Below are 23,369 nucleotides of genomic sequence, written 5' to 3' on the forward strand. Positions count from 1 at the left end.
CACCTCGACAGTTAAAGCTTAAGAAAAAGAAGGTACCATCAGATCAGGAGCAGCTAGCCAGCAAGCTGGACAAGGCCCTGTCGCTCACCAGACAAGACAAGCTCAAATCCCCCTTCAAATTTGCTGACAGCTCTGGGGGGAAGCTGAAAAGTGGAGGTGGCAGCAGGTACCTGCCGCCTCATGAGGCTCTGCCAAGTAAGGAGGAGAAGAAGAGCCTGGCCAAGAACCTGGGCCTGTCATTGAAAACCACCAAGGAAGGTAAAAACAAAGTGGCTGCCAAAATGAAGAAGATGGAGGTGGGGTTAAAAGTCAAAAATCAGCTCAAGGTTTCCCATTCACCAGCAATATCTGAAGTTAGCAGCTACTCCTATAGTAAGTAATCCTTTGTTTGTGTCTTGTTAATAGTATAATATGTTGTGGGAGCTTGTGGGGGGGGTTGGTGGCATCTTGGAAGTGGTCTTGGAGATGGGTCCGGTTTTGCTCACAGGTGAAAAGTGAATTACACCTTGGCTAATTAATGCCGCTGTACCTTTGGGGTGAGCAGGAGATGTCCACCCAATTTGCCATCCAAGAGGTAGCAGACATCACTGCATCCCTTCCAGGCCTGTGTTGTTTTGAGTGTCAGTGGGGAAAAAAGTCATAAACTCAAGTCCTTGCTTTCAGTGGGAGTAGACACTCTCCATCTACCTGTCAGATGAGTACTTGAAGCATCTCCTCTCAGGAGGTGGTTAGTAGTTCACTTTAAAGGCCCTCAGTGGCTTGGGTAGGATTATAACGAGCAGGTAGTTAGAGAATGCAAAACCTGCTGGGGGCACTGGTGTTTGTAAGCATCCTGCTGCCTTTTCCCAGTGTCATGGCTTGGTTCCTGGCTGGCTGCGTGCAGCTTTCCCATCTGTCCCATCAGGGTTTGTCTCCACCCTGGCATCCTGTGTGCTGAGGCACCCAAAGTGCACCCAAGGCAAAGGTTCCTGGAAGTGAGCAGACACTGTTACAGAAGGAAAAATCTGAATTTCAGGTAGGGAAGGTCATAGGACCAGGCACAGAAGAGTCTTTAGTGGCTCAGGCAGACACCAGGGCAGAGAGCATGTGAAGGACTTGGAGTTTATGGTCTGCGGCCTGGTTGTTTAATTGTCTTAGCTCACTTACATATGTATCTTTTTCCTTTGCTTGCAGCTATATAAGTCCCATGTTAAAACTCTTATGGGGTATTCATATGCATAACAAATGTATGTGGCAGTGCAAGACCAGTTTAGCAATTTCACTAATGGGGAAGATGATGAGCTAGTGATTCTCCATCCGAACAAATGTTTGGCATGAAATCAACCATTTACGTGGTAAAATAGGAGCCATTGTGTCCACTGAACTTGAACACAGCCTTTGGCTGGTTGTGCTGTACAAACCATCCAGCAGTGCTGCTTTTGTGCAGTTTGCTCCCAGAAACAGACCCAAGGCTCTTCAACTGGGAGCTCTGGAGATAATGGGGAGGTAAGCAGAGCAGCACAGACCCTTGCTGGCAGAAGGAGCTTTCACAGTATCCTTGCACTTGGTGCTGTTGTTTCAAGATCAAAAACTCCTTCCCAGACCTAAGGGGGCTGCAGTCCGAGTCCTCTTCTTTGCAGGGAGTCTCCTAGTGTAGGATTGTGCCCCTGTCGCCACATGAATCTCAGAGCAGAGGATTATTGTTACTGAGGAACCGACTCTGGAATGGCTCAGCTTTGATACGCAGTTTTTGAGCTGTGTGCAGGTTCAGGGAAAGGGCCTTAGGCTGTCATTTGGTCACTCAAGCGTGATGAATTTGGGAAGGCAGGGCGAGCATATGGCAGCACCTCCCGTGTCTGGTGGGCTGCTCTTGTGGAGGAGGAGAATGGGACTGGTGCCAAATGCTTGTGTCTCCTAACCTCATGATTTTCTAGCTGGAGTCCTGAAAACCTTGGGCATAGATCCAACAGGCGAGATGAGTATCCCATTCCCACACATTTTAATGGAAGTTGGACTCACAAAATCTTTTGTGTATTTGGGCTTTGGACCTTCTAAACTGCCACCCTTCATTCCTTCCTCTCCACATCCAACACGACAGGGGTGGGAGTGATACACAATCAAGGCTGATACTGGAGAGCATCTGCTGCTGCTCACAGGCTGGAACAGTCTGTCCATAACACCGAGTCAATGGTGTGTTTGTGAGCTGGGATGTGACCGTTCATACCTGATTCTATTGCATCCAGGGGCACCGTATGTTTTTGTTCCACTCATCAGATTCTGGAAAGGGTCAGTTGGATAACAAACATCTCACTGCCTGCGAAGCTGGGCAGCTGAGTAAAGTTGGAGTTTGTGAACCAAGGAGTCTTGGTCCCTGCTGTGTTTTGGTGTACTTTTATACTGTATGACACTCAGTGTCAGGGGTGGCAGGTTTGGAGTTATACCTGATGCCCCTTAGCAGCTGGGCTTGCTCTGGCTGCCTCGCTCAGAAACCCTCTGGGAGAGTCAGTTTAGGTACAAAACTGAATTAGGTCCGTTAGGATTTAGGTCAGAGGATGGAGTATAACAATGGTTGAGACTGATTCAGTTTGAGCCCACTTATTGGCATCACTGCACCTTTGATGTGCATCTTCATGATGTAAATATCTACCTTGGTTTTCTTCTGAGTTGAAAACAGCCCTTGGATTCTGCCATAAGGGAGAAAGTGGGTCATTTGGCCTAGATGGAGAGTGTTTATTTGTAACTGAAAGAAGGAAATACATATTTGTGTTTCTCTGCTCCTGCTTGTTGAACCTGAGACATGAGGTGATGAAGGGCCTGGCAGGGAGGGCATGGCAGCACCCAGCACCCTCCTGCAGGCAATTTTCTCTCCTGGTGTAAAGCCTCTTCATGCAGAAATGCACCAAAACAGCCCTTTACCCCCCTCAAAAAACAAAACCCAACCCCATTCTCTGAGGTAACATTCTTCCCGCCTGCTTTGACTGCAGATACAGACTCAGAGGAGGAGGGATCCCTGAGGGACGAGTGGCCGGCACAGCCCCCATCTGCCCCTAAACCGCGGCCACCCGGCCTCTACAGCACGGCGGCCAGGAAGGGTGGCCGGGCAGCTGGTGGCCCCAAGGCAGCCCCCCGCAGCACGGCGGCCGGGCGGCCGCTGAAGCCCAAGGTGGCGGTGGGTCGGAAGCAGCCTTTCTGCCTGCTGCTGCGGGAGGCCGAGGCAGGATCTTCCTTCAGCGACTCCTCGGAGGACTCGTTTGATCAAGGTTACTAGCATATAGCAAACGCAACCCCAGACACACCCCTCCGCCATGCCTGCGGGGGAGTGGGCGGGTGGGGGGTGAGTAGGGGCCTGGCGGGCTGGGGTCAGCCATTTTGATGGTCGGAGCCAGGGCGGCCATCTTTGTTCTTGGCAGCGTAGCCTGCTTTATCAGCCCGACGTTTATTTTTTATCTTTTTGTACTTGTATCATTGTGATATTATTACTGGCTGGCTCTTTTAGAGCTTTTATATCAACTGGGTTTTAGTGTCCACCTCTCCCTGCTTTCCTGTTCCTTTCCTTCCCTTCAGTTTTTCCCTCACTTTCTTCCTTGCTGCCACCACCACCATTATATTATTATTATTATTATTACTATTATTATTATTATTTTATTTCTTATTATTTTATTTTGGCATGGGCCTTGTAGCAGTTTGGAAGAAGCCTTTTATTATTTTTTTAGTTACTTTTTTTTTTTTTTTTTTTTAATACCGGGATACTGTTGTGTGGCCGTGTGACTTGATGTTTGTACTGCAATTTGGTATACCAAGCTTTATTAAACATATCAAGTTCATTTTTAACTAAACCTGTGTACCTTGTCTCTCTTGCTGTGTCTCTTATCAGGCGATTAGGTTGCCGCTTCACTTCATCCTGCTCTGCATCCCCCTCCTGCTCCCACTCCCCATGAGTAGAACTGGAATTAACCTAGTCTGGGTACTCTCTATTATTCAAATATCCCTGCTAGCAATTGTCGCTCGCTGCCTTTGTCCAAATAAAATCTAGGCCTCTCTCCCACCCCCCACTCCTTTAATTTCATTTTTATTTTGTTCATCTAAGTGGTTTTTTGTTGTTGTTTTTTTTTTTTTCTTCTTTTTTTTCAACTTGTTTCCTCTTTTGATAGACTCTCTCAAGGTAGGCAGACAAACATGAAGGAACTCGGTCTTTATTGCTGCTGCTGCAGGCTGCTGTGTGTAAGGTCCCCATTATTTGAGAGCCAGAGATTTTTTTTCTTCACTTTTCAGAATGTATACGGCAAGTTTTTATGCCCCTTTTGGGTGGTAAATTTTTTCAGATGCCTGGACGTAACCCATAGTGCTCAAGGATGTGGCAATTACCGCATTAAATTTGAGTCTATGGTTTCCATCCCCCACCCTCACCCCAATATTTTTCTTATTACAGCTTTTTTTTGTCAGCCTGTCATTAGTATTTCACTGGGAAAGGAGATTACTTTAGACTTATCCTCCAGAGACACAAGGGGTTTCTGTTTTAGAGCGCACTCATTAAATAATAATCATGGGGAAAGGTCATTTTAATGAGCCCTCGGCTCCCGAAAGAAAGTAGCTCGTCTGGGCTGAATGCTAAGCAAGAGCATCCCCAGTTGTTATCGTTAAGTTACATGGCAGATCTGAATGTAGCACAGCAAAAGCCTTTTAGTATTTCACACTGCTCAGACAGTTGTTAATTGAAAATGGGGCTGGATAGTTTTGCTTTGGTTTTGTTTTTCTTAGGTTTTGGTCTTAATCTCCTTCATGCACCTGTTTGTTTTTTCTTCCCTCCAAACCCATCCTCCAAAGAAAATTTAAGATAAAACAATTCAAACACAGCAGAAAGATACAGAATGCTGATGTGGTTTGATTTGATTCTGGGCTGGACCCACTGATGCATCTAAAAGAAAAACAAAAAGAAATATGTTTCAAAGAAATTAAATTTATTCCTTAGAGAACCCAAAATGTTCTGGGGATAGTGGATTTCATGTAATGGTGAGATTGCCACATTTCCACAAAGAATATGTGTTAACTTCCGTTCAGCTTGATATCCCTTCGCTGTTCCTTTCTCCATCTTTTCTTTGTTTATTTTGCTACTGTTGGAAATTTTGAGGATATCAGTCCCTTTTAGGTGCTATGTTTTTGATTTTCTGGGGGGTTTGCTTTTTGGTTTTGCTCCAGGTAAGCAGATAGGTAACTTGTCCCTAATTGGCTTTGTCTATTTTTCAAATAACCTGTCTGCTTTTTTAAAAGAAAAGAAAAAAAAAAAAGAAAAAAAAAAAAACAAACTATCCCAGTTTTATGGGATAAAGTCTTGGGAGGGGAAGGGATACGGGAGGAGGTTGGGGAATCTGGAACAAATGGGAAAATGCATTGTAAATCCTTCTGAGGTGTCATTTAATGGTGGGGAAACCAAAGATGCAAAACCTCCTGGGGTGGGAGGTGGGCATGGAGAGGGAGGCCGGGAGGGATTCTTGATTACGGTTTTGTTTTTTCTGCAAATGATTTTTATTTATTTACTTAGTTTTGGTTTATAGTTTTTCTCAGAAGCATTACTTGAAGGGATATTTGGGTAATAGGGTTTCTAATGGCTTTCCCTGATACTAAACCAATTAATAACCTCAGCTTTTCTAGAAGTGCTCGCTTTCTCCTTGCAGCTGCTTGACCAACCCTTTCACCCCTGCCCCTATCCATGATGCTTTGAATGTCTGTGTCGGTCTCTTGCATTTGCTCTCACGCTGCACTAAAGAAGCAAAGTGGTTGGCTGGTTGTAGGGCAGACACTTCTCAGCGAGGGTCACTAGCCATGAACCTGAACCTTGACCATTGTTATGTAGGTAGGCAAAATAACTTTTCTTTATGTCATCTGTCAGCCTCAGATGTTTCGATGTTACCTCCGTGAATAATGACACGTAGTTCTTTGCATTCTCTCGGTTACTTTAATTTTGAAGATGATTGCTGTCCGCTTTTGACTTTCCTCTATCCATGAATAGTTTTGCATGGAAGATTTGCTTGAGTGTCTGTGTTTGAGGACTCCAGAACTGCTTTACTCTTTGCAGACTTTCTTTTGGGGAACCCCTTATCCCAGCAAAATGAAGGGATTTACCGATGGATCCAAGATGGAGAAGCATTGCAAAGGCTATGCTCTTAAAGGTTTCTGGGCCACAAAGCAGACTGTTTGGGTATGAGGGTAGTGGGTGGCCATGTCCCTGCCACTGTCTGTGTCAGATACAGGATTAGTAACTGCAGGAGAACTTGTTTTTGTCTGCTTTGAGATAGAAGAGGTAGGATGTGCTACTTTCTTGAAGACCAAACAAAGCTTGTGGTGTTTCATCCGGTGACCTTGGAGGGGAAACTGCTAGTGCAGGCCAAAGCTACGTAGGACCTCTGAAGGCCATCAGGATGGGTAACGAATGCCATGAACTCCACAGGACCAAAGGCCTACATTTCTTCCTTGTCAATGTCTGTTTTCCTTAAGAAATTAGTACCTTTTTCCTGCCCCCCTTTCCCTGACCTGGAGGATGGTTCTATCCCAGTGGACAAAGCAGTGGGGGATAACTTACTTTGCCATACAGCCAATCCCATGCAATAGCTGTAATATTGTAGGTTGTTTCTAAGTACTTCTGGAGTCAGCAGCACAGCACGTATGGGGGGGAAAATCTTCAAATTAGGAGAATTGGTTTGCTTGACAAAATGAAGTCTTAAATTGGGAATTCAAGGATAAGCGATCTCCAGAATCTGGACAGATCACACAAATCAGATGACCCAGTAGCTGTCTAAAGTCTGCCTGTACTTAGCCTGCTTTGTATGCTGTAGGCCTGCTTGGTGTTATAAAAAATCATGCTGTTTTTTTTACAATGTGAAATGACTCTTTTAAGTGTGTGTTTTTACTCCCCCCCCCCTTCCCAAACCTTCCCTCTTCATACCCTCCTCAATCCACCTTGTTTACATCAATCTTTTTTTAAAAAAAATTTGCTTAACCAATTTCTGTTCATCTTCATTCATGCCTCTCCTACAACACAATGCCACGGTGGCTTAGCTGTTAAAAGCAGTGAGAAAGTTTAGCATTTTTAATTTGGTTTTGGTTCTGAAGTTAACGCAGGTAAAAATTTTGGAAAAAAAAAGTCTTTGGCTCCAGTTCATCTGGTTCCAATAGCATTTAAATATGTCTTTTGTTTGTTTTGGCTGTGGAATTGTGTGTGTGTGTGTGTGTGGTTGCATGTGTGGCTATATACACGCATATACATGCTCTTAAAAATGTCAGAAAAGCAATCCTTTAACCTCAAAAATTTTTTCCTCACCTTTGCCCGGTGTTTACAGAATTACAGTTGAAAACAATATTTTGGAATGTTTTTTGTCCCATTGTTTTTTTTTGTTTTGTTTTGTTTGCAGGAGAAAGAATTGAGACTTAGGTTATCTAAAGCATCTGTGTATGCTTCATTTTAAGCCTGCACATATTTTGGGTACAAGAAGAGTAAAACTCCAGCTTCAGATTACACATGGGCATCATGAGTCTCGCCAAGAAGCCATGCAGGTGGCCGTAGAGAACCAGCAGCTTATTTGCCACCAGAAAGATAAATCCAGGGACTTAGTTTAGAAGTGTACGGATTTGGAGAGAAGCCCCAAACGTGTGCTGGGTTTGTTTCATTTGGTGGTTTTCGTCTCTTGGGAAATCAGGAGGAAGAGGAGCCGGGCTGTGCTGTGCACGTAGAGCAGGGCTAACAAGAGCTGCCCTCGCTGCGAGAGGTGGAGGAGGAGAGAGCTGTGGGTGCAGGCTGGGAATGTGTTAAAATATTCTTTTTTTTTTTTTTTTTCAGGCTGAAAAAAAATTATCATGCTGAAAAAAAAAAAATAGTTTTGTTTTTTTTTAAAAAAAAAAAGCTGACAAGAGGCTATCTTCGGTTGTCTTCCCGTAGTGTGACACCGTGTATTTGACGGAGGTTAGAATAACTGCCGGGTGCGTTATTGGATCGCACGCTTTCTGTAGCATGAGTAATAGCTGCTTTCATCGTGGCCTTTAAATCTGTTTCACCTTGGTGCATTTGAAATACGGTCGCTGCTTGATGCCCTCGTGCCCTCGTGTCTGCAGAGCCCGTGCTGGCTGCTGTGGAAGAGGAGTCCTCAAGTGCTGAAGGAGAAGCGTGCTGTGCGGCGGTTGTGTGGGACGGGCCGTGGAGGGATTTTCCTCCAAAATTCCCCCATTTTCTGCCCGTTTTCCTACCTGCCTGCCCAGGCGAAACGCTCTCTGCTCAGCCAGCTCTTTAGGTCTAACACAAAGAGCTGCGTGAGCTGATTGTTTTTTTTGATTTTGCTGAGAATTACTGAATTTCAGAACCCAAGTGGATACGGGGAAGGGGTCTCAGTACAGGGTGCTTGTTGGTGGGAGTTGGGACATCCCATTTTTGAGCAGAACAGAGCTGGTTTAGGAACTCGGGCATGGCTTTGCTGTTTTCAGACAAGTGGCTTCTGCGTCTCAGAATAGCCAAATTCATCTGAATTTGTTTTCTTTTTGGCAAAACACGGTAGAAAATCAGCAGTTGCACCCCCTTTTCTCTTAGGGGAAGGAATCTGATCCTAATTTGCTGTGGATTGTTTTTTTTTTTTGCCTGTGGTTTTTATGCAAGGAGTGAAGAGGGGTGTGGATGTCTCGGCACTGACTGCGGGACTGTTGGTTTAGTAGCATTTTTACATCAAAAGGATCCAGTTTGAGCGACTGAGGCGGGGAGGGGATTTCTATGCAGTCAAGAATTAGTATTCTGTGACTATCTGATGTGTGCTGTGCAGAAAAGCTCTCCTTGTGTGAAGGAAAAAAAAAAACAACAACCTAGCCATTACTTTCATTTGATAAAACGCAAGGACGAGAGCGTTGCTTTCTGATGTTCCCGTTATTTCTAATGTCATGGAAAAATAAGCCAGAGTGGAAAACTGATGCTTGTGTTATTGTATTTTTTTTAACAACCAAGTGTTGAGAACATTTTTATCTATCCCAGAGGGCATACGTGAAAAGAAAAGGATTTTCGTGTTCATTCCAGCTCATTTTGAAGGGATCTGGTTTCTCATTTGGCCGGCTTTCAGACGCAGGGCCAGCAGCTGGCAGGGAGCTCTCGGGTAGGGGAGGCTCAGGCGGGGAGAGCAGGGCTCCTGCTAGTGGTGGGAATCTTTCAGCGACCTCGGTGATCCTATTTAAGCCCTCAATTTCAAGAGAAATGAAATCTGCTATACCAGAGCCACTTCTGACAGTTAAAAACCGAAATATGTGTGTGTATATGTGCTCGTATATGCGTGTGTATGTGTACGTGTGTGGCATGTGTGCCTTTGTGCAGTGACTGGTGCTCGCCAGAGCTACCTGGATGAGGTGTCGTTAAAATTAATTGCCTTTGGGCTGACGAAGGACTCTTGGGAGGTGCTGCAGGGAAGGGAGAGAGACTCCTCTCAGAGCATCTGCCCCCGAGTTCCTGCTGCGCACACCCCGTAATGGAAGATCCCAGCCCACTGCTCTGCATGTGCCAGCAGAAGCAGGCTGCGAGGCTGGTTTCTTGGCCAGAATTACTCTCTGGGCTGTGGGCAGCTCATCCTGCCTTTCCTGAGCTGGGCTTCCCTAGCCTGAGCTGTAGAGAGGGAAGTGAAGGGCAGGGAGTTTTGAGGCAGAGCGTTTGAATGCTCCTTGTTGCCATCTCCAACACAACTGCTGAAGCCTGCTCCTAGCAAACGTCATTTTCGCCCTTTGTCTCTTCTCATCTGCAGATAGTTTTCCTCCTCCTGCATTCCAAACCCATCGCTTTCAAATTATTACTTCCCTCCTCCCCCCACTTCGCATTTTTGCCTCCTGCCCCTTCTCCTCTCCATGTCCTCCTCGCCTGCTGCCCTGGCGCAGGCTGGTCCCCGGTATTCCCCTCCCGATCCCTGGTTCTGATTGTGCTGACGGATTTTGTGCTGGAGGAAGAGGTGGTGGGCGGGGGGGGAATCCCACAGCTCCCCGGTTGGGATTTTCAGAGGAGTTAAGCTTTTAATCCCTCCTGCACGCTGCAGGGAAGGGGTGCGTGGCTTCCTTTCAAATCCCTGCCAGCACCCTGCTCTTCCCTCCATCACCTCGGATGGGTCCTCGGGGCCATCCCGTGTTGCTGTGTCCTTCAGGGGTGGTGGTAGGCAGGGTGGTGCCGGCTGTATGGCCACAGAGACACGTGTGTGTCCATCTGCTGGCTCAGCTCATGGGTGGCTCAGTGCTACTGAGGTGAGCACGGAGCGGCAGGAGAGTTTGGGGTGGAAATGCGGCTGGTGCACAACTCCGTGAGGTTCGTAATGGGCTTCCTCTTTTCTGCGTGCTAGATTCCAGCTCCGAGGAGGAGGAAGAGGAGGATGAAGAGGAAGAGGAGGAAGCGGAGGACTATGGGACCGACGGCACCGACAGGCTGTCGTCGCCTGCCCTTGATGAGAGCGGCCTGGGCCTGCTAGCGAGGTTTGCTGCCAGCGCAATGCCCAGCCCCATTGTTCCCCCTCCGCTTTCCATCATCCAGCTGGAGGCCAAGCAGAAGGCGAAGAAGAAGGAGGAGCGGCAGAGCCTGATGGGTGAGCTGTGTGCCTAGGCTTGGTGCCGGGGGGGGGCAAGGTGGAAGGTTCAGGATGTCCCAGCGGTGCTACAGAAAAGCAGATTGTTACCCAGACACATCTTGCCCTGTCCTTCCTTTTGGCTGCCTGGTTCTGATACTGGAGGCAGGGACAGAGAAGCAGAGATACCCGAGCAGAAGAAAAACTTCTTCAGTTAGCCCATTCCATCAGCTTCCCCATAGAAACCAGCCAGGCAGACTCAAAATGAGAGTTCCTTCCTCTGCTCACGTGCTTGCCATGCCAGACCCTGTATCTCTGCCCCCCTGTCTCAGTTTCGGTGTTACAAGCAATAGGAGTTTCATTTCTTCTCCTCCCCATGCCTGGCTGCTCAAGTGCCCCTGGGTGACATCGTTCCCAGTCAGACAGATCTATATGGGCTCCATTTATAAATTCTCTATTAATATTTATTAAGTGATAATGGAATTTATAGCATGCTTCGGAATGGGAAATGATGTCTTCCTTGGGAGCCCAGCTTGTTTTAGCACCATTTCCATGCTATATTAGGCTTCTGCCAACTTGTTCCAACAGCCTCTGTAAAGAATTTATCACCTTGCAACCTGCCCTCCCTGAAACTGGAAAGATCTAGAAATTGTCTCATGCAGCACGGAGGGAGGAGCACGGGCGTTACAATTTCCAATGGGCTTTTCATCTGGAGCGTTGCCAGCTTTGATTTTGACAGGCTCGCTCTTCCCCTGTTCCTGCCGGGGCTCTCAGGGGAAGAGGCTTGGGTGGAAGAGGAGAGCAGGCTCCTGCAGGTTGAATTTCTGAAAGAAGATGCTTTCTCCCCGTGCTCGTGCCTCGTACGTTTTCTTTTACCCACGAGTGTTGTTCAGCTGTGAATGTCCTTTCCCAAGGGTCTGCTGCAAGCAGTGGTTATCATAGCAGGGGCCGTTCACTGGGGGGCTTGAGGAGAATTTCTGCCAACCTTCCTGGTGTGAAGCAAGGCCTGATTTCAGACCTTGTTGGTCTGAAGGCAAAGTCAAACAGATGTGTAGGTGCTGCCTCAGTTTCCCTTCTGCCCTTGAAGGCCTATGATTTTTCTCTCCTTGACCAGGTTCTGGAGAGGGGATAAACACTGCAGGTGGTGAACACCTTGGTGTTATTACAGTATTTCAGGATGCTGGGTGCTTCTGTGCCCGTAATGCAGAGCAGTGGCCAATATGAGGGGATTTCCATCTGCCACAGACAAAAGATCATTTTTGTCTCTTGACTTTAAGATAATTACTTGAGCCAATAAATAGCTCGGTGGTGTCTGTTGGCCAATGGGAAAAAATAAGCTTGAAATCTGGGTTTATTCAATTCATTAAACAGATTGTTCTCCAGAAGCAAATGTGAGGCCAGAGAGGGCTGCGCCCAGACGGGTAGGAAAGCTCGGTGTGCGGGGTTTGTGCTTTGCTTCAGCCAAGCAACTCCTTTTTGTGGAGGGCTAGAGGATCTTTGCCTTAGGGATGTTGGGGTTTGAACAGGGGACACCAGGGCCGTGTGGAACCGGCGTGACATCTCCCATGGAGCTCAGAAGCTTCCAGCAGGATGTGGCCCCTCTTGGCTCAGCCAGGGCTTTGACTGATGATTGAATCCTTTGCATCTAGGGACGGAGTTTGAATACACCGACTCGGAGAGTGAGATCAAAATAAGGAAGAAGTCGCCCTCAGGGCTGCTGCGGGGGAAGAAGGGGCCGCTGGAGGCAAACAGCATCCCACCAAGCCAGGCCCCGAGCAGCCTCGACCCCGGATCTGGAAGTTCTGACAAGTCCAAGCTTGGGGCTGAGAAAGGCCGCAAGCTGAAGAAATTCAAGTCCCCCAAGGACTTGAGCTTTGAGTTTGGGCTGGAGGCCAGCGATGATGACCTGTGGAACCGGCGCCGGAGCGAGAGGATCTTCCTCCACGACGCCACCACGTCCTCGGCCATGCTGACCCCCACAGCACCTGCCAGCTCCACTCCTGTCTCCAAGCCTGGGCGCTGTGGGAAGGGGGCACCCATGAGCCCTAAAAAGGAGGGCAGCAAGGGGAAGGACAGGAAGGAGCTGAACAAGGTGAGGAACACGTTGACAGCACTGGTGTGGTAGCTGAGGGCAAAAGGAGAATGATTAACTCCGCTAGGCGAGAGCAGGGAGGGTTCAGTCCCATCTCATTGTTTCCTCAAATGCTGTCTGACTGTCCCTTGTCCCCCGTGCCACCTTCATGGTGCTTTCTGAGGGCCGTCCCTGGCTGGCAGTGGCAGTCATCTCCTGTTTGCTGACTCCTCCTCTGAGCTGAAAGCTTGGCTACCTCTGGCTCCGTTTCAGTTCATGGTGGAGTTACTGGGGAGCAGCGATAGCAGGAGGGGTTTGACGGGTTAGTTGTGGCATGAGGCCAGCTGGGATCTTCTTGGAGCTGTTTGAGGGAAGGTTTGACAGGCAGAAATTGCTCTTTGGGGTAATGAAAAACTCTACCTGGAATGTATGAAGCCTGAATGCAGGACTGGGAGATGTAGGACAGCAGTGAACTGATTGCTGGCTGGATGTCACCCTACCTGAGCACAGCCTGCTTTGCTCCACCTTTCTTCTCTGGGCCTGGATCTTTACCAATGGGAGTGTTTACTTTTTTTTTTTTTTTTTTCCTTTTTTTAGCAGCGGAAGAAGGGTAAAGAAGCACCCTGCTGCTCCTCGTCCATGTCTCCTCCTGGCATCCCTAGCTCCCCATCTGATGTTCGGGTCAGCCTGGCAAACGCCCTGGGCTCCACCAAGAAGAGCAAAGCCAAGGTGAAAGCCAAGGAAGTTAAAAAAGAGGTGAGTGGCTGGTTCTAGACTGTATGAGCTAGAGAGCAATTGGCAGAGCCCTGCTCTTTTTCTGGAGTGCGAGGGAGGGAAAACACGGAAAGCAGCCTTGTTTGGTGTATTACAGGCAACATTTGAGAAGCCTAAATTCCCAGGAAGGCTAGCAGGTAGTACGTGCTGCTACCATCTGCTGTTCATTTCAATTCATACTGCAAATTAATGAGCAGGCAGGATTCTTCTCCAAGGCATGGAGTTGGTTGTGGAGGGAGAGCCTCTGTTTTCTGCTTGGTGTAGCCTGTCTTCTCTCATAATACACATTTCTGTGTCTTTTCACGTGATTTCTGAGTGTAATGCTTATGATCTGTGTATAACAGCAAGAAACAGATCGTGGGGCTTTGAGAAGGAGCAGTGTCTGCTACCTGTTTAGTGAAGACGAGCTCTCAGGAGCACTGTGCAGAGGGGTGGTGAGTGCAGAGCAGTGCTAGAGCTGTCTGCTCTTCAGCATCTGTGCTAGCCTCCAGGAGTGAGATGTGGCTAGGATGTGCAAAACAGCTTTTGCTCAGCTGTCAGTGATGCTCAGCAACGAGGCTGGTAAAACAAGGATCTTTATTCATCCAAAAAGTAATTTTGGTTACACCCACTTAACTCCGTGATTAACGTTGCTGAGGATGGAGACAAGTTTGTCCCCATATCCTCAGGTTGTTTGTTGCTGGAGGAAGGTGAGATGGGATCAGACTGTTGCCTGTTGGCATCCAGCTGACGTGCTGCTTGCTCTCCTGCAGAACCGAGGGAAAGGAGGAGCTGTCAGCAAGCTCATGGAGAGCATGGCAGCGGAGGAGGATTTTGAACCCAACCAAGACAGCAGCTTCTCAGAGGATGAGAACATCCCACTGAGCATGCTGGTTGAGAGGCCACCCACACCAGGTGAGGGCAGAAGGGGCTGGGAGGGCTAATTGTGCAAGTAGAGGAGCTGGGTAAGTTTCCCAGGGCTGCTTTGGAGAACTCTTCTGCTTTCACACATTCCTTGTCCAAAGCCACGAGTCCTTGTGGTGGAGGTACCACTTTTCCAGTCAATTTGGCTTACCAAACACCAGCCTGATCAGAGTGGCCACCTCTGTTTGACATCCAGATGAAGCCCAGTCATTGAGCAGCCCTGTTTTAATTTACTGATATATTATTACCGAGAAGGGTGCCTTTTTCTCCAAGTATCTGGCCAGAGGGAGAGCCCTTTCTGCAAAGGACTTGATTTCCCTTTTCTAGGGAAGGTCATTCTGGGAGTATGAGATTTCTCTCTCCCCTTGTGGTCTCTCTTTCATGTATGGTGCTCTCTAATCCCCGCCTTGCTTCAATACCTTGCAGCTCCCCGCTCCTGCATAATTGACAAGGATGAGCTGAAAGATGGCCTGCGTGTCCTCATCCCCATGGATGACAAGCTGCTCTATGCCGGCCACGTCAAGACAGTGCATTCACCTGACATGTGAGTTGTGGGGCTGCTACATCTGCCCAGGCGCTGCTAGAGAATGGGGATGTGGTGGTGCAGGAATGGATCTGGGGGCTTTGCAGGGCTGTCTGGAGAGAGACTGACAGAGTCTGGCAGGGAGGGAAGGAGAGTTCGTTCTGCTTTATCAGTGCTGAGGAAAATCTAATTACCCCTCGTTGAATGCACTCAGCTGGTGGTAGGGCTCAGGGGGAGGTGTTACCCGATCCAAGTGATCTGTTCCATGTGCAGTGTCTGACCTGGCCTTTGTGTTTCAGATACCGTGTGGTAGTGGAAGGTGAGAGGGGAAACCGACCCCACATCTACTGCCTGGAGCAGCTCTTGCAGGAAGCGGTATGTGAGGCTAGCGGGTGCCTGGGCCCTGTTTTGAAATGGAATAGGCTGGCTGAGAGTCCCTCCCTGTCTGGGGCTGCAGGGGTGCCCTGGTCCTGTCCCTGGGGGCAGTCTGGGCAGAGCTCCCCTTGGTGTTGAGCTCCCCACCAGCAGGGGTAGTCCTTCGTGCTGTCTTGTGAGCAGACAGGAGGCCATTTCCCAGCAGGGAAACCGTCCCTTGTCTTCTCCAAAGCTGCTTTGCTACATGCCAAATGTGGTAGGATGGTCTGTGCTGGTGCCAGGAGCGTCAGTAATCGCCTCCCTTTTGCCCCGAGCAGATCATTGATGTGAAACCACCGTCAGTGCGATTCCTGCCCGAGGGCACAAGGATTGCAGCCTACTGGAGCCAGCAGTACCGCTGCCTCTACCCAGGGACAGTTGTCCGAGGTAAGGCCGCCCTGGCTGCACTGTGAGCCAGGAATGTTGTGGTCCTGCATGTCCTGAGGGACGTCAGGCTTGTTCGGGGTGGCCCTGAGGTCTGCTGTGAGCCTCTGGAGGTCAGAGGCTCACCCATTCCACCAGGGTATGCCCAGCTCGACCAGGATGCTGGTTTAGTAACATCCTGTGGTCCAGGAGCCATAGCCTGATAGGAAGAGGTCTGAGTGATTTAGGAGCTTAAAATACGAGGAAATTTGACACATTTCAAAAAGTAGGAATTCACTCCAGCCCAGGCACTAGTGATTCTGGAGGTTGTGGAGGTTTCTGTGTCATCCAGCCACTCGCAGCTCTCCCTCTGACACATCGCCTCCCGATGTCTCCCCCATCTGGCCTCATGAAAAAGTCAGTGAAGAGTCCTGGACAATCCTGCCATGACCAGCCTTGCTTTGGGCTCTCGGTCACACTGTATCCAAAGAAAGAATTACTTAAAATGTATGGAGTAGTGATGCTGAGGTAGGGAGAAGGGAGATGAAAAACAGGAGCTCGTGATTGCTGAGAGTAGTTAAAAAATGCAGGTCAAAAAAAAAAAAAGATACTGCAGTGAAAAAGGAGAAGTGAATCTGCAGGAATACAGGGAAATAGTGACAGGAGGTGGGAAGTCAAACTGGAATGGTTGTTACATGCCGTAGCAGAGCTGTTGACAGAGAAATTGAGGAATTCTGCACTGGGTGGGCTGGTTTAGTATCAGGAATATTTCATTGTCGACTGAACCTTCTGTGCTCTCCCTGCATAGCCATGTAGGAAAGCTGGGGGTGGGATGTTTTGGAGTTTGTCCAGGATCCCTCTATTCCCCTGCATTCCTGCTTCCCTGACAAGTGATTTGTACTCTTGAGTTTGTCAGTAACACCTTCTTCTGCGCCCTAACCTGCAGGAACCCTGGATCTGGAGGAAGATGGTGATCTCATCACAGTAGAGTTTGATGATGGGGACACAGGGCGCATCCCACTGTCTCACATTCGGCTTCTCCCACCTGACTACAAGATCCAGTGTGAGTCTTACTGCTCAGTTTCTTGCACGATACTTCCCCCTACCAAAGGTAGGGAGTTTGGAGCCACCCCCCTCTTAGATTTTGGGATTAATTTACAGACTTTCAATCACAAAGGTTGCACCATCAATTATGGACATGTGAACCTGGGGTGGGGCACAACCCCATGGGGAAAAAGACCCAATCCCTGTTGGAGAATTGTTAGAGACAGGTTCCCCATCTCTCATCTCTGTTGTACGTGTTGTTTCACTGCTTTTGAACATCTCTTTGACCTGTTCCAGGTGCTGAGCCTTCCCCGGCCCTTTTGGTACCCAGCACCAAGCGCCGCAGCCGTAAATCCAGCAAAGATGCTGGAGAAGGAAAAGAGGGGGCTACACTGGGGTCAGAGGAACCCGTGTCAAAAGGCAAAGGGCGAGGGAGGAAGCCAAGCGTCAAGGCGAAAGCTGGTAGGTTGTCATCTCTGCCAGACCTGGAGCTGAGAGTCCTTGCACAGTTCCGCACCACTCTCCCCAAGTTAGGGCAGTTACCTGGGATAAAGTTTGGAGGGGGATGGCTCTACTGCTTGAGTGCAGAGCTTCTGTGCATCAGCCCTCTCTACTGTGACCGTAGTTCACAGGAGGCTGGCTCAGAAGCTGGCCTGAGCTGTGAGAGCTTCCTTCTGTGAGTTGGGGCTGCTGAGCAACGTCCCTTTTTCAGCTGGGCATCTCAGCAGCCATCAGCAGGGCCAAAGATGCAGATCTGCAGTTTGGTTCCTCTGCAGTCAAAGCAGCATCCTTGGGAATTGCCCATCAGCCTCTTACAGGCACTGGCATCGGACCAGGCTGCTTAGTAAGCTTGTCCAGTGAGCAGTGGGCACCTTTGTGCCTCTTTAGGGAGCCCTAAGTAGTCGGGAACAAGCCACCTGTGGCCAGAGACCAGTCACAACTGGTGTCTGTCAGTGTCTGAGCTAATGGTGCCTGTCTGGGCCGATACTTTCATGCCTATGTGCTTCTTACCCTCTGCAGAAGAGGCAGCCTTGCCAGAAGAGAAGGATCCGGTTGAGCCTTCACCTGGTGCCTCTTCAGTCCCAGAGAAGCCGGCCTGCCTGGGCAAGCAAAGTGTGAAGGGGTCGCGAAAGTCCCAGCCGCTGCCTGCTGGAGGCTCTCCTGCCCCCACAGAGGAGAAGCGGTCAAAAGCCAGTAAAATGAAGATCTCCACGAAGCTGCATAGCCCCCCCCAGCCCACTTACCAGCCTGCTGTGTTCGGCAGCATCCTCGGCACAGAGCCCTACGGCGACCTCCCAGGGACGCTGGCGGCCTTCAGCTCCAGTGATGCCTCGGCATCGAAAGCCAAGGCCAAGAAAGGGCGGCCCACAGAAGAGACGCAGGAATTTGGCACCATGGCCAAGGCTCAGAGGAAGCACGATAGTGAAATCCTCATCAAGCTGGACCATGAGGGTGTGATGTCTCCAAAGACAAAGAAGATGAAGGAGGCGATGAGGATGCTGGAGGACTCAAACCTGGCCAGTCGCAGAGATGGCAAGAGTCTCTTGGGGCTGGGTTATTCCCCTGCAGTGGGTGCAGAGGGCAAGCAGAAATCTTCCCGAACCAAAGCAGCTGACGGAGACCCTTCCCCTGCCAGCTTTGGGGGAAAGTTTGATGGCTCAGCAGAAAGCCTCGCTGCCTCAAAGGACCAGGAGGACAAGGCAGCAGCTCCAGCAGCCGTGGAAGAGTCTGAGAGCAACAGCAGTGACAGCAGCTCAGAGTCAGAGGGAGAGGAAGAGGCTGAGAAGAACAGAGGGGAAGCCCAGGACAGCAGCTCGGCCAGCTCCAGAGCATCCACCCCTCTCTCTTCCTCCAACTCCTCCTCTTCTTCCTCTTCTAGCAGCAGCTCCTCTTCATCCTCCTCTTCCTCCTCTTCTTCTGCCTCATCGACCTCTTCTTCATCGAGCTCCAGCTCCTCTTCCTCCTCCACTACGGATGAAGACTCTTCCTGCAGCTCCGATGACGAAGTAGCTGAGGCCCAGCCAAGTTCCTCGGTGCAGCAAACCCTCCCTCCCAAGCAAACCAAGCAGGCGGGGAAATCCCGTGCGTCCTCCCACCCCCAGAGCCAGAAACAGCCGGCGCAGCAGCCGGCGCAACAGCCGGCGCCGCAGCAGAGCGGCAACAAGAGCAGGCCCAAGAAGCGCGAGGGCATCCACTTGCCCACCACCAAGGAGCTGGCCAAGCGCCAGCGGCTGCCGTCGGTGGAGAACAGGCCCAAGATCGCCGCGTTCCTCCCCGCGAGGCAGCTGTGGAAATGGTTCGGGAAACCCACGCAGGTAACGGCAGCCTCTCCCGTTGGTGTGGTGCCTCTCGAGGTGCCTCTTTCTCCCCGGGGGCTGCCCAAAGGAGGCTTGTCCTTCTGGGCTGGCAGAACTCTGATGGTGTGGTGTGTTCCCCAGCCTGGCGATCTCCCCCGTTTGCAAGGAGAATCAGGGTGGGCTTTTGTGCCTGGGTCCCTCTGTGCTCTGTTTCTTGTGGGAATGCCTTTTGGGGCTATGATGGAAGGCAAACACCAGCCCCATGTCCTGATTCTCCGTTAGTGTGTAGTGCTGAGGCTGTGGAGAGGTGGTGGCTGTGGTCACTGCTGGGCCAGGCCTGGCTCTGCCAGCAGCAAAGGGCAGGATGGGGCCAGCCACGCTGGCTGGGGGAAACCAGGGCTGCTCACCCGCGTGCTCCTCTCTTGGCAGAGACGAGGAATGAAAGGGAAGGCCAGGAAGCTCTTCTACAAGGCCATCGTCCGGGGCAAGGAGATAATTCGCATTGGAGACTGTGCCGTCTTCCTCTCAGCTGGCCGCCCCAACCTGCCCTACATTGGCCGGATCCAGAGCATGTGGGAGTCGTGGGGCAACAACATGGTGGTCCGAGTCAAGTGGTTTTATCACCCAGAAGAAACCAACCCTGGGAAGAAACTCAATGAAGGCAAGGTAGGCTGGTCTCCCTTGCTGAGAGGGCCACAAAGCTGCTTGGTCCCTGTTTGTTTCCCAAGGGCGAGGAGAGTCACGGCCCAGTTTGTTACTGGTAGCCTCGTGGGGTGGACCCATCGTTTCCTGCTAGTGGGGATGCCTGTGGTATGGGCGGGGCTGGTATTGAGCCCGTGAGCAAGGGAGGGGTGTCCTTTATCCTACTGGGAAATAAAGATGTTTGTGGCAGTACAGAAAGAGTCAGTGCGGTGTAAAAACCAGCGGCCTGCTGCTCAGAACCACTGAATTCTGCACACTTGCACAGCGTGGTTTGCAGTAGGCTCTCAGCATGTGTTACCTGTGGGTGAGGCTGAGGTTATAAAGGCACACGTGGTGGGCAGATGATGGCATGGAAAAAACTCCCAAATCACTCCTCATTTCTCTTTTCTTTCCCTCTTGGGCGCAGCGCTGGGATCAGAAATCAGGCAGGAGCCTGTCCACAGCTCTGCAGGCATCCAACCAGAGGAAGGACTTCATGGAGGTCAGTGAGGCTGGGGGCGGGCTGGGGTGGCATGCTGGGGACTGCATAACCAGTGCTGCTGGGGAAAAGCCCCTCGATTATTTGACTTCTACCTCAGCTGCTGACTCTGCAGCATTCATAACTTTTGATGGGAGTTCTTGGGAGGGTGGGAATTGCTGCTGGTGCTGGGTGCTAGGAGGAACAGAGGGCTGGTAGCCAGCACCCACCTTTGCCTTTAAATCCTTGAAAAAAAGGATGCAAAACCCCTGGCCTCTGTATTCCCCCGCTGGTGCACTCTGCAGCCGTGGAGTTCCCGTCGGTGGGGAGCTGGCTGTGAGCAAGGGCTCGGGTTTATTGTGCTGGACTGATCGTGTCTGCACTGCCCCTGGGAGCAGCCATGCCCCCAGTGTCCCTCCTGGGGACTGGCTGAGGAGTTCTGCCTGCGTGTGAGCACAAGCCCTGGGTAGTCCTGGTGGATGTTTTTCTGTACAAATTGAAGATGACGCTTTAAATGCCGTGAGATCTAATTGCTGCTTTTCTTTCTGTCTCCCTCCATCCATTCCGGTAACGCAGCGAGCCCTCTACCAGTCCTCCCACGTGGATGAAAACGATGTCCAGACCATCTCACACAAGTGTCTTGTTGTTGGTCTGGATCAGTACGAGCAGATGCTGAAGACGAAGAAATACCAAGACAGTGAGGACCTCTACTACCTTGCAGGGACCTACGAGCCCACCACGGGCATGATCTTCAACACCGACGGGGTCCCTGTCATCTGCTGACCGCCCAGGGGACGCGTGCCACCCCCTGGGAAGGGACGGGACAAACATGAGGACGTGCCTGTTAAGACGACATGATTGTTTCTTTCAATGCTCATGACTTCTGTGTCACACTACAGACAGGAGAGCGCGAGAGACACGAGGAGGAAGGAGAGGGCTGAAGAAAGGGGTTGGGGAAGCAGTTACAGGACTTGCGGAAGGTACCGGGGGTGGTGGTGGTGGTGTGTGAACCCCAGAGCTCCTCCCGAAGTGGCTTTAATTAAGGTGACACTTGACCAACTTCTCCCTTCCTCCTTTTGGTCCTGGAAAGCACATGGGTCTCATGATCATTTCACCAGCGGGACCCCCCAGCAGGAGGGCTCCCTTTTGTGTCATTTGCCCCCATCGGTCACTCAGAAGCCGCCTGTACGTGGAAGGACACCGCTGGCCTTCTACGTATGCTCCTCTCCGTCCTTATATTCCCTTTCCTGCTTGTTTCGCATGACCCTTTTTTAGGAAGGACAGGGTGGAAGAAAAACAGGAGATGAGTCTCTCTCAGCGCCTCGTCTCGATCCTCTCAGCAATCTTTTTGCGGTTCCCTTGCCTGGCCGCGTGCAGCACGGAAGGGCAGAGCTGGTCCTGGCGTGGAGGTGGGCAGGAGAGGTTCTCCAGGCCCAGGGGAGCTGGGTGGAAGGTGAGCTGCCCTCCAGGCTGGGATGCTGCCCTCCTGCTGCCTTGAACAAATGGTCTGAAGCCACCTTCCCGCTCCCTCCTGCCCCAAAAAGGCTTTGGGGGAGCACGTGCAGGGTGAGGTGGCGATGCTTGGCGAACAAAGAGCTTGGTTTTGAACGTGCAGGGAAGTGGGGAAGGAGAAGGCTGGGAGAAGCTGCTGCTCGATGCTTGGAGCAGAGGAGCCTGCGGGCCCCTGGGGGCTGTCTCCCTTGGCAGAACGGATTTCAGGATCCCTCACCCAGCTTTACCCCTTTGTCCTGAGTGGAGACGTGGAGCTGCCTGGAAGCCCTCATTTGAAGGTAACAGGGACAGAGCGTGAAGCCCAGCCGTGCCCGCCTGCTGCATTTCCACCGCCAGAGCCCTGCTGTCACCTTGGGCAGGGGCAGGGGGGCCTTCAGCTCGCTCCATCCAGCTGCCCAGCCTTGCCACGGCTCGCGGGGAGCCGCCACCACCACCTCCTGCCTCCCTCTGCAGCACCAACCCTCCGGCTCAATCCACGGGGCATCGTCGCCACCAAACCAGGGTCCCACCCGGGAAGGCAGCGCCCAGCCAGGAGACGCTGGAGGAGACCGCACCGCTGCACCATCCTTGCACTTAAACAAACAAAAAAACACACACACAAAAATGAAAACAAACTCCAAGAGACGCACTGATCCTTGCAACGACCGACTCGCACTACAGCTCGCTAGGACGCAGAGCCGCCCTGGCTCCTCTGGGGAGGAGATGCTGGGACGAGGACAGATCACAGACTATCCGCCCCCCTACTGCTGGGGGCCGGGGCCGGGGCGCCCCTGCAGTCACCCCTCGTACTTCAGAACCACACACACGGTGCTGAGCTGGTGCCAGCCCTGCCCCAGGCCGCCGGCGCCTCGGATAGTGACGGTTCTAGCCTGTACAGTTTTAATGTACCAAAAGACTCTTTAGCCCTCCTGTATTATAAGTCTTTAAATGGATTACAACTTTTTAATTATAAATATAAATATAAATATATATATATAAATATAAACTTTTTAAAACTGTGAAAAAAAAAATATGAAATTCTAAAAAAAAAGAAAAAAAGACGGCAGAAATGAACACAGTCTGACGTTTAGAATATTATTTTTTATTTCCTGTTGGATTGTGATTGTAAATGATCTGGGAACAGGCACACCCCCCACGCTCAAAGTGTACTGTAATTCTAGAAGCAAAGTGTGTGATCATATTTTAAAGAGCGAGAGAGAGCGCGCGAGAGAGATTTTATGCTAATGTTAAATAGAAAGCACTTAAAACCCACTGCCTTCTATGGAACACAAGGATATTTCAGACAATCGAGAGGAAAGGAGAGCCAGGTTTTTTGTCCTTTTTTTTTTTTTTGTCGTTGTTTTGTTTATGTTTTGTTTAAAACAATTTTTTTGGCATTCTGTTTGTTGGAGAACTCCGTGTGATCTTTTTTCATAAAAAAAAAAAAAAAAAAATTAATTGAAAAAAAGCAACCCCAGGACGCATCTTTCTTTGTCTCGCTTTTCCTGCCTGCCTTGTTCCCCCCCCCCCCCTTGGTGCCAGCGGTCTCTTTTTGGCTGCGCTTTGGCAGCACTGTGCAAGCTGGCGGGGGGCTCGGTGGGGTCCAGGTTAATGTGGCTTCCCCAGGGGCCAGAGAGGACGTTGGAGATGGGGAACAACAGCGGGGGACCACGCCAAGGGGCCTGCAGTGTCCCCTGGTAAACCCGAGGCTGGCCCCGCAGCCATCTGCTATGATGAACCCGGGGCCAGCCAGCAAATAGGGCCAGCGATGACCCCAAAGAGCCCTGTCCCT

At 50.5% G+C, this 23,369-nt stretch overlaps 1 protein-coding gene across 5 annotated transcripts in view; it reads left to right on the plus strand.

Moving 5' to 3' along the window:
- The window catches only part of TNRC18 (trinucleotide repeat containing 18), a 51,714-nt gene extending 29,078 nt beyond the window's left edge, over window positions 1-22,636 (plus strand). For 4 of the 5 annotated variants that reach the window (XM_035339266.1, XM_035339269.1, XM_035339267.1 and 1 more), the window contains 15 exons: window positions 12-372; window positions 2,964-3,239; window positions 10,320-10,559; window positions 12,188-12,630; window positions 13,207-13,365; window positions 14,136-14,277; window positions 14,713-14,830; window positions 15,109-15,184; window positions 15,502-15,610; window positions 16,533-16,649; window positions 16,928-17,092; window positions 17,651-18,945; window positions 19,357-19,593; window positions 20,036-20,110; window positions 20,663-22,636. In XM_035339266.1, coding sequence (XP_035195157.1) covers window positions 12-372; window positions 2,964-3,239; window positions 10,320-10,559; window positions 12,188-12,630; window positions 13,207-13,365; window positions 14,136-14,277; window positions 14,713-14,830; window positions 15,109-15,184; window positions 15,502-15,610; window positions 16,533-16,649; window positions 16,928-17,092; window positions 17,651-18,945; window positions 19,357-19,593; window positions 20,036-20,110; window positions 20,663-20,869 — 4,020 coding nt within the window. In that variant the 3' untranslated portion in view covers window positions 20,870-22,636. The remainder of the gene's footprint in view (window positions 1-11; window positions 373-2,963; window positions 3,240-10,319; window positions 10,560-12,187; window positions 12,631-13,206; window positions 13,366-14,135; window positions 14,278-14,712; window positions 14,831-15,108; window positions 15,185-15,501; window positions 15,611-16,532; window positions 16,650-16,927; window positions 17,093-17,650; window positions 18,946-19,356; window positions 19,594-20,035; window positions 20,111-20,662) is intronic. The other variant, XM_035339268.1, reaches the window with a different exon arrangement.
- The last annotated feature ends 733 nt before the right edge of the window (window positions 22,637-23,369 follow it).

Source organism: Oxyura jamaicensis, chromosome 14, assembly GCF_011077185.1.
Source record: "Oxyura jamaicensis isolate SHBP4307 breed ruddy duck chromosome 14, BPBGC_Ojam_1.0, whole genome shotgun sequence".
NCBI classification, from domain to species: Eukaryota; Metazoa; Chordata; class Aves; order Anseriformes; family Anatidae; genus Oxyura; species Oxyura jamaicensis.